Here is a 10,511-nt window from a genome sequence, read left to right on the forward strand (position 1 = left end):
GAAAAAAATTATTACTGATTTAAATTTTTTTATATACGAAATAATCAATTATTTTTTCTTTCTTTTTTAACATTTTTATTTAAAATAAATTATGTATCCAAATTCGCATAACCGAACAGAATTCGTGCGTATGCACGGGTTTGTTACTAGTTTTTATTAGTAATTATATTAATTGGTGTTTTTAATAATTATTTATTTATTTAATTATTATGTGATATAATAATTATTTGAATATTCAATTATGTATGTAATTGTGTTATGTAGGTTAATTGAGTTGAATAATATAACTAATTGGGTCTAAGTGTTATAATTATGATGTTAGAAAGATTGTGGGTTAAGGCCAATTGAGAAAAGATGGATAGTAAGGGAGTTAGGGTTTTAGAGAAGTGTTTTCATAACTATCATTTTGGAAAAGAGGAGAAAGAGAGAGGAATAGTTGAAAGAAGAGAAAGAGAATAGGGAAGTAGATTCTTCAAGAGGGTGGATTAGAATCCGAGTTCTTATAGTGTATATGATTGGGTAATGTTGTATATGCTTTCTATTCTTCAATTTCATGAATTTAGAAAATGTTAGGGTTTAAGTGAAATCAATTGGATTTTGTGATTTGTTCATGTTCAATGTGTTGTATGGATGACCCATGGTTAGAAAGATGTTTAGGAACCTTATATGTGTTCTAAATATGATTTCAATTGTTGTATGGATTGTGTATGGGTTGATGGGTGTTGTATGAGGAAATTAGAGGGAAAAAATGGTGAAATATGAGTTTTCACGCAGCTTGGTCGACCTACGCAGAGGCTACGTCGACCTAAACGAACCAGTAAAGGAGGGAACCTAGTTTCCTTCAGCGATGCGTCGACCTAAGCAGATCCAAGGGAGAAGAAACTTTCCTGCGTCGACCTAGGAGTTCAATTTTTGACAGATTTTGTAAAGACCGTCACTTTTGATTCGTAACTCTGTTTTATGCGTCGTTCGAAGCATCAGGGAGCTATTGTGATATTATATATGATGGTATAGGATTTATTTGCACTTGATTGATTAATTATGATGTTATTATGTGAAATAACATGTAATTGTCTTATGTGCGTAATGTTTTGGTATGTGATGAATAGTAATTGTTGGAATACTTTGTGTAGATATATTCATGATGTTTATGATTAGATATATGATGGTTGTTAAGCCTTGTTGCAATTTTTATTTTGTTATGTGAATCTTGTGCAATTGATGGATAATTCAATGTGTGAATTATTAAGGTATGCGGTATGTTAAGATTTGCGTGAATAATCTTAATTGCATATGTGTTGAGATAATTGTACATGCACTCATGGTTGGCTTTGAAATATAAGCGGTGAAACTTGGGTTCACATGGTTGACTTTGATCCTCGATTGGAAATAGAGGTGGTGAAACTTTGGGTTCATAAATTAGACGTTGATCCTTAATTAGAAATAGGCGTACTGGCTTTGATCTTGTCCGCATCGGAAGTGTGACTTGGATTCTAGATATTGAATCGGAAAGCGGTGAAACGTTGGGTTCATATTGGGTACCACATGTATAGAGTCACATGTCTTGCATTGAGTCACATTGGTGTCATGTGATGTTTGAATACATGCACTCATGGTTGGCTTTGAAATATAAGCGGTGAAACTTGGGTTCACATGGTTGACTTTGATCCTCGATTGGAAATAGAGGTGGTGAAACTTTGGGTTCATAAATTAGACGTTGATCCTTAATTAGAAATAGGCGTACTGGCTTTGATCTTGTCCGCATCGGAAGTGTGATTTGGATTCTAGATATTGAATCGGAAAGCGGTGAAACGTTGGGTTCATATTGGGTACCACATGTATAGAGTCACATGTCTTGCATTGAGTCACATTGGTGTCATGTGATGTTTGAATATATGCAATTACGTGATTGTTATTTGTGTATGAGATGTGATAAGTGAATTTGGTGATTCATTTGATATGAATGTTTGTTGTGTTATGATTGTGATATATGTGATTGAAACATATGTGATGTATATATGAAAGTATATTACTAATGATATATGTATATATGTGGATATGTGAATCATGTTTGATTGATGATGATACATGTGGTAAGAAAGGTATACTTGTGATATTAATGACATGATTCCAATGATGTAAATATATTCTATGATGTTTTGCAAATTGGGATAGAGATGAATATGTGCATTTGGTGATATATGTTCATACTTGTGATACATCAGTGAATGTTGTACATGTCTATATATTTGGAAAAACATGTATACGTGATAATGGGAAGATAACTTGTATATTTAGAATATGATTATGTTTGAATACAATTGTTACTTCGTGAATATTGTTGAAAAGGATATGTACTTAGAATTTATATGTTGGTAAAATATGATTATGTATATTGTTTAGTAATTATGTTTGATTATGTGGAAATGAATGAGCTATGTTGTATGACATGAACATGTGAATCTTGATTAATTGCATATGATGCATGTTTATAGGAAGAGTGATGAATTCTTGAAATGTATTCTTATTGTGTTTTATATTTCCCATTATTATGCTTTCTATAATAATTTGAATTTTACCCTTCTGTTTGAATGTTGCCATTTGTTGGTAACGCGCAGGTTTTAGAGGATAGTGGTGCTTCGAAGGAGGCTTAGCTTAGAGATTAGAACTCTTATAGAGTGTCGTGACTAAGTAGTCATTTGTGCTCTGGTCATATGTAACACATGGGATTTGGGTTTATATTTTTACGACTCGATGTTATGAGATATATTTTTACTCATATTGTATTTCTTATTTGATTATGTTATTCCGTATTTGTTTACTCTAATGGATTGGCCCATTTGTTGTTACTAATGTTTTCCTCTTGGTGCAGTAGAAATTAAAAGTGTAAGTACTGAAAAAATCTTCCAGGTCAACGGACAACGCCTAAAGCTATTTAATGAAAGTTCAGCACCTGACGATACAAGCATCGAGGAGCTTTCTTTGGAAGCGTCCAACTACACTACAAATTAATCAGGGATTCCCTATTCCTTTCTCTCAACTTTAATAACTACGTCATTTCATTGAGGACAATGCTTGTTTTAAGTGTGGAGGAGGGAACCATTTATTTTCTTCGCTTTTGTTGTTGTTTTGTTTTAGTTTTACTTATTAAAAAAAAGGAATGCACCTTCTAAGTTTGGTGACCCTCACCCGGTCACTTAACCCAACGGTTGTAGAACCTATAAAAAAAGATTCCAAGTTCCGTTGTTAGTTGGTTCAGAGGTTTCAGGTGCTGAACTTGGTAAGGAGGATTACGATTCGATCCCCCACAACTACAATTGGGGAATAAAAGGGGTATACCACTTAGGTACCAGAACCTCATGCAAAAAAGGATCAGAGTCACTAACCGGTAGCCTTACTATGAGTGTGTGGAGATAACGGGCTTAATGTGATTGGGCCGAATGAAAAAGAGTAAAAAAGGAGGATGATTAAGTTAGGCTTTGGCATAATAACATTATTCGAAGTGGTTTGTGTATTCAGGAGGCTTATGACCGTACAGTTGCGGATTTGTGTTCCTACGATATCCTTAGTGTGCAATATTAGTACTTATTGATGCAACCTTAACCACAGAAAAGTTTGTAGCCTAGAATGAGTAAATGAGTTGTGTGTTTCTTTTGAGTTTTGATTTTACTTTGCTTAGAGTGTAAAAGTTCAAGTGTGGGGGGTTTTGATCAGTGTATTTTAATGCATATTGTTTTTCTATTTTAGTTTATTTCTGGTTTAAATTTATTTTCGCACTTTACTTTTCAACTTAAGCAGTCTGTACGGAAACGATCATAATTGGAGTTCCAGGAATCCAATTAAGGCGTTCTAATAATTGTCGGAAATCTAAGAGAGAGAGCTACGACTTTCTTGTTGGAGTTGAAGTCAGATTCGGAGCCTATATTTTCCATATTTGCGTTTGAAGCTACAACACTAGTTTATTTTTCAATTTTGGGTCGTTAGTAGTGGGTCTTGGTTTTGTAATTTGACCCAAATGGGTCATAAATAATTTTGGCTGATTCTTTCTAGGTACCTAGGTTTGTCCGTGGTACTGTTCATGTTGGACTATTTGTTATTCATGATCAAAAGAGAAATACGCTTGACTTTGTACGATCATGAGGAACTAATTTTCCAAGAACCAATCTACTGTATTCATATTCGGCTTTGATGTCTCTTTATAAATTTGATGTTAATTCGTTTTCCTTTGAAGTCTTTCTATAATTTCAATTGATTGCTTAATTTGATTGCTGCTATAGGATAGATTTCTTAAATTCGATTATTTGTATGGTCTTGAATCATAATCACGGTAATGTAGCTTTTGCATTATCTTGTTCAATCAAATTGTGTTTGCTTAATTTGTAATAGTATTGATCTGTTTGCTTAATCCGAAATTCAAGAACATACATCATATAACAGCTATTGCACTTGTTAGTGGTTATTATAGTCGAATATGAATGAACTGTTTAGGGAGTGAAATTTTGTAGGGATCGATGATAAGTCGGAAGTCGATATAGTAGGTTGGCTCGTTTTAGCTTAATTATTAATCACTTAAGACAACATTTTAGCTTATTTGAATCCTAAACCAACCCCCCCCCTCAAATCGATTTTGATTAGTTGATAATGAACAAGAATCCTTGTGAGACGATATTCGAGTTGTCGTTATCGTTATTACACTACATCTTTTACAAAACACTCATTTTTTATCAGTGCGCGACAGCGGATCATTCACCATATTCAACTTCAGCAATACACTAAGAAGCACATATTTGCTTCTTATTAAACCATGAAATCAGGTTATTTCTCAAAGAGAGACATCCATCAGCACTACTATCCCACTTTGTATTACAAAAAAAATTCGGCAAAAATTGTGTTGTAAGAGTAAAGCACAACATAAAACCTTGTTCCAGTGATACATTTTAAGATCTTCTTTTCTTGAATAATATGGCTCATCCGTAGTTCAAGTTTAGAAACAAGACATGAATTTGTTATTTCCTTATTTAATTTAGTGATGTCCCCTTCATTAAGGTGTCTTGTAATGATTTTTTTGAAAATGACATGATGAATAAAAAATGATCGACTTTTAAAAAATGAAAAACATGCATCAGATGAAAAAAAAAAGTAAGGGGTGAAAATGGGGTATAACAGCATTCATTATTTTTTAATGATTGAATCATCAATCACCACACTTTTAGGCTCCATTGTAACTCTAGTTATGGAGTTAAACACTCTATAAGCTCTGTTATTTGAAGAGTAATCCAGAAATATCCCTTTATCACTTATGGAATCCATCTTATTCTTTTGATCTTCGTTAGTCAAAATATAACATTTACCTTATTATTTATCAATGGCAAGGTTACCCACAAGTTTTGAAACTCAACATGTTAGATGTGATTTTATAGTTAAAATTTATTTTTTAAATTAATTAAGTGAATATGTAAATCATCATGACTTTATTTCTTGTACTTATGGTTTATAACATCATTAAAGTAGAAATGAGATACTCTTTTCCCATCAAATGCTTAGACTTTAATGAGGTATCCTATTTTGTTAAATTCGTTATCTCCTACATGTTACACATAATTATCATTGCACCCTCTAGAGTATTATTGCGCTCTCTTTAAAAAGCCATGTCAATTGTCATATGTGTCGGCTACAAAAGACACTCTTGTGTGATTCATACTTCCTGTCGTTTTGTAGATGAAGAATTTGAAGATGGAGAAACACTCAACCAACCTCTTCATCAATACAATCCTTTTCTTCTTCTTCTTCTTACAGTTTCATAGCTTTCTTTCACTCTCAGATTCTTCAGTATTCCCCTATGAAGCACTTCCCACAAAATCAGGTTACCTACCAGTAAGTCCCACCTCCACTTCCTCCATTTTCTACACTTTCTATGAAGCACAAAACTCCACTTCACCTCTCTCCCAAACCCCTCTTCTCATATGGCTTCAAGGTGGCCCTGGTTGCTCCTCCATGATGGGAAACTTCTATGAACTTGGTCCCTATCTTGTCACCAACTCACTCACCCTTCAACCCAACCCTTTTTCTTGGAACAGAATCTTTGGCCTTCTTTTTCTTGATAATCCCATTGGAACTGGCTTCAGTGTAGCCTCAACTCCACAAGAGATTCCAACCGATCAAAACAAGGTTGCAGAACATCTTTTTGCTGCTATAACAAGGTTTGTTCAACTTGATCATGTTTTCAAAAATCGTCCTATTTATATCACTGGTGAAAGCTATGCTGGAAAGTATATTCCTGCAATTGGGTGCTACATATTAGAGAAAAATTCTGTTTTGAAAGACTCTGAGAGAGTGAATTTAGCTGGTGTTGCTATTGGTAATGGACTAACAGATCCTGTGGCCCAAATGGTTACTCATGCTGATAATGCTTACTATGTTGGATTAATCAATGAGAGACAAAAAATTGAGTTGGAAAAATTACAACTTGAAGCTGTTGAGTTGGTAGAGAGAAGGAATTGGAGTGAAGCGACTCGTGCGAGAAACCGTGTCTTGGATGTGTTGCAAAACATGACAGGGTTGGCTACTTTGTATGATTATTCGCGAAAAGCTCCGTATGAAGATGAATTGGTTGCTAAGTTATTGAATATTGGTGCGGTGAGGAAGGCGTTAGGAGTGGAAGTTGATGATTCGTTTGTTTATGAGAAATGCAGTAAGATTGTTTGGGCTGCATTGTATGCTGATTTGATGAAAAGTGTGAAGTATATGGTGGAGAAGTTGTTGAAGGAGGAGATGAGGGTCTTGTTGTATCAAGGTCAGCGTGATTTGAGAGTCGGTGTGGTTCAAGTTGAGGCTTGGGTGAAGAGTATGAAGTGGGAAGGGATTGAGGAGTTTGTGAATGGTGAGAGGGAGATTTGGAAGGTGAATGGAGAGGTAGCTGGTTATGTACAGAAATGGAAGTCTTTTACTAATGTTGTGGTTTTGGGGGGTGGACATCTTTTGCCTAGTGATCAACCTTTGAATTCACAAGTGATGATAGAAGATTGGGTTTTGGAAAAGGGTTTGTTCGGAAGTGTGTTGGAACTAAATGTGTCCACAAATTCTGTGTATGATGAATGATGAATCTGTGATTCAACTCGACTGTTATGTTAATTTCTTCATCTGCAATAAATGAACCCGGTTTAGATACTAAACTTTATTATTAATCACAGATCTGAATTCTGTGTATAAAAATGGTTTCTTATAAGATTTGATTTGTTATATGAGATTAATTTATAACATGAACAAAAAATGTTAGATTCTTTTCATGCTCATGCTTCCAATCAACTATACTGCATAACTTAACTGGACCGCTAGTTGAGTATATACATGAATACAAAGAAGGTGTGAAAGCCAGCAGAGTCAACTCATAATAGTATTCAAGAGGGATCAAACTTGATTCATCCTATTTACTTAATCCTAGAACTCCTTCATCTTTTAGCAGATTATGCAGATACTTCTAGTAGTAATGCCTTAACCATTGCAGAGGTAGTAACACTGTATCATCATCTTTGAAAAGTTTGTGACAAGTTTTGCTAGCACTTACGGTTGGATGTTGATAACTTCAGCAGCAAGAAAGGAAGTTTCATAAACTATGTGTCTGGCGTGTTATAGACGAGGTTCCTGTGGTGGAACGTGCGCCCTGGCATGACTCTAAGCTTCTTGGGAGACATGACCCAGGAGGAGCTTCATAAAATAAAGAGTGAAGTTAATAATTTAAAATATGTTGTTCCTGCCCAAGAGAATTGTTTTGATAGTTTTCTGGTTTAAATGTTCTACCTCTAGTCAATCTGTTTTTTGTGTAAATTTCTAATCTCTTTTTTTATACTTGTGTACACTTTTTGTTTCTCCTCAGAAGACATCAATTGTTACCTATTCTTGATTAGCTAAAAGCTAAGAGATAAGTCATAGTCTCTAAAAGTACCTAAACAAGAATTACGCATTATGCCATTTCTGAGTTGCATTTCCACAAACAATATTTTCAACTTGGAATATGTATAACAATTCTGAAAAAACATCTCCCAGTTTTCACAAAACATGTGTCTTTAAGTGTTTCTATTGATATTTAGAATGGTACTTGTGCATACAAAAAACTAGGTTGAGAGAAAACTTAGTTGTTTGCGCTTCCGCAGAAAATTTTATATTTAAGCTCATCAAAATGAGGCAACCATTGGTCAGGTTAACAAAATGTAGGATTAATCTGAATAGAAGAAAGCAATTGAAATGCCATAACATTGAATTGACAAAGGATAATAGCCGATTTATGAGATCAATAACATGGATGATAACCAAAGATCCATAACATTTAAAGAACTTCATTAGAAGTACCAAATATAAATTATCAAAAATATAGGTTCCTCTCAAGAACAAAGTAAGCATGAGAACAACAATATACTTTGTCTACACGAATACAAAACTTTTTAAACAAGAAACGGAAACTGAGTTTGTGACATAACACTAATCCAACTCGAACAAAACTCTTGAAATGCTTTTAAGTGCGGACAGCAGCTCCTCCAGCTACGGCAGGGCGAGGTGCTTGACCAGGCTGACCAGGTCTTGGTGCATCATCCTTTAAAAGAGAAATAAATAAATTTGTTAAGACCAACAAGTAAAACAGGTAACCAGGTTATAACCACACAAAAATAGACAGATAACCAATTTCCAGTAAATCCACATGCACAAAATCATAGACTTCGGCTCAAATTAGAGAAAAGGATGTGGGTGTCAACAGAGAGAAGGGAGGGATACAAATAAATATATTTTTGGATTGTAAATTGTATATGAGTGGAATAGGAGATAAGCCCTTCCACCAAACACACGCTAAGTAAAGAAAACTAGAGTGAACTGGCCCAAGGTTTTCAATATAGGTCGCACTTGCGATTTCAATCCATACAGGTGTTGCGACCAACCGCTGTGAATAAACTACACTTCCTCTTTAACAAAAAAAACGTGAATATTGGCATCTGTATTGGTCCTTGTCGATACCATCCACATACTGTTTTTTAAAACCTTGAACTGGCCCCTTTTATACACTCAAAAAAGCTAGACAACCAAACTATTCATAAACGGGCTATCCCCCACTCTAGGTATCAGACTATAACATTGAATAGGCCAGAATGAAACAAACATCCAACATAATCATGAAATAAATTGCAACTGATGCTGCATAACTAAGACATATAAGAGAAACCACAGTTCAAAATATCTAAATAACTATTAATCTCTCATGTATCATTTTACACAGGTAAAATTCAATCCTATTTTGATTACATTTCAGCCTAATTCAGGTTGTTTCCATTATCACAATTTCAAGTGTAATGCAATGATTAACTAGTTAACAACAAAACTAGAGAAAATTAAGAAAAGAGTAATTACCCTGCGCCTGATGAAACGCTGAGGAGGGTCACGCTTCCTCCTATCAGTGCGAGATCTAACCCTCACAACATGAGAATGAATAGCGCAAGACACACAGTACTGCATCTTCACATATAGCTTAGGAAGAGTGTATTCTACAAATCACATCACAACAACAACAAAATCAATCAATCAATTAGCAAATGAATCAATTTCCTAAGAATCAAAATCAAAATTATAAAAGCACAAAATCAAATCAAACAATGAAACAGAAGAATCATACGGTCATAGACACAAGCTTCCTGAACATCTCTAACAGCAGCCTGTTCAACAATGTTCCTCACAAGAAATCTCTTGATTGCCTTATCCTTGGGACAGCATTTTCCGCAGTTTGAGCAGCGGATGAACTTGACATGGCCACGTCCATGCTTGTTACGTCCTCCATTCCTACGCTTGAAAGTCTGCAAACAACAAATTCATACCAATATTAACAACTGAAAACTGAATATACAACTTCATAGAAATTTCAGATCACAAACCATTGTTGAAGCTCAAGCTTTCTGTGATATCCTTCGCAGACAAAGGGTTCTTCAATGCCGCTAGGGTTTGTAGAATAACAACGACGAAATTGTTTCTGTTATTTAATATATATTCATGGGTCAAAAGCCCAACATCCCAGAAGCCCGAAATTTTACTCCTTTCAGGCCTTTTTTTTTATAGTGTTCTTAACAAACAAAAATATATACACTAATTTTAAAAATTAATTATCTTCTATGCGCAACTTACTTTTATATGCAAATGTATAGACTAATTTTTTAAGTTGATGAAAGTATAAGGGAAAGGACGGTAAAATTTTCCTTCAAAAAATTTACAACGGATGCGCGTTCAATACTAGATTTAAACTCGAAATCTCTAATTAAATTGAAAAAATCTTTTTTTTTCATATCATCCAAATATTATTCGATAAAAGAATTTCTTTTGATACAATATGACATAACAATTACTAGTGTTTAAGAAAATTGAATATCATTTATAGAATATAGGAACACTTACTAGATAAAATCTTATATCATGCTATCCTTGCGAGGTTGCTAACTTGCTACACCAACAAAGAAAGACAAATTGGGATTTTCACCATC

The 10,511-nt window shown here is 34.3% G+C and overlaps 2 protein-coding genes across 2 annotated transcripts; one reads left to right on the top strand and one right to left on the bottom strand.

Annotated features, from left to right (window-relative positions):
• Nucleotides 1-5,652: 5,652 nt before the first annotated feature.
• Nucleotides 5,653-7,172, top strand: LOC131615663 (serine carboxypeptidase-like 50). Its single transcript, XM_058886810.1, has one exon. It carries the CDS (start codon nucleotides 5,719-5,721, stop codon nucleotides 7,096-7,098), a length of 1,380 nt encoding a protein of 459 aa, XP_058742793.1. The 5' UTR covers nucleotides 5,653-5,718; the 3' UTR covers nucleotides 7,099-7,172.
• Nucleotides 7,173-8,303: 1,131 nt separating this feature from the next.
• Nucleotides 8,304-10,070, bottom strand: LOC131615664 (small ribosomal subunit protein eS26y-like). Its single transcript, XM_058886811.1, has 4 exons — nucleotides 9,912-10,070; nucleotides 9,656-9,833; nucleotides 9,394-9,527; nucleotides 8,304-8,587 (listed from the first exon to the last, which is right to left on the bottom strand). The coding sequence occupies exons 1-4, from the start codon at nucleotides 9,912-9,914 to the stop codon at nucleotides 8,510-8,512; spliced, it is 393 nt and encodes a 130-aa protein (XP_058742794.1). The 5' UTR covers nucleotides 9,915-10,070; the 3' UTR covers nucleotides 8,304-8,509.
• Nucleotides 10,071-10,511: the final 441 nt, after the last annotated feature.

Source organism: Vicia villosa, linkage group LG7, assembly GCF_029867415.1.
Source record: "Vicia villosa cultivar HV-30 ecotype Madison, WI linkage group LG7, Vvil1.0, whole genome shotgun sequence".
Classification (NCBI taxonomy): domain Eukaryota; kingdom Viridiplantae; phylum Streptophyta; class Magnoliopsida; order Fabales; family Fabaceae; genus Vicia; species Vicia villosa.

Coding starts and splice junctions, on each gene's coding strand:
- LOC131615663 (XM_058886810.1), top strand. CDS start 5,719: ATGAAGAATTTGAAGATGGAGAAACACTCAACCAACCTCTTCATCAAT.
- LOC131615664 (XM_058886811.1), bottom strand. Junction 9,528..9,655: donor GGAAGCTTGTGTCTATGACC/GTATGATTCTTC, acceptor TGTGATTTGTAG/AATACACTCTTCCTAAGCTA. Junction 8,588..9,393: donor AGCGTTTCATCAGGCGCAGG/GTAATTACTCTT, acceptor TCTCTTTTAAAG/GATGATGCACCAAGACCTGG.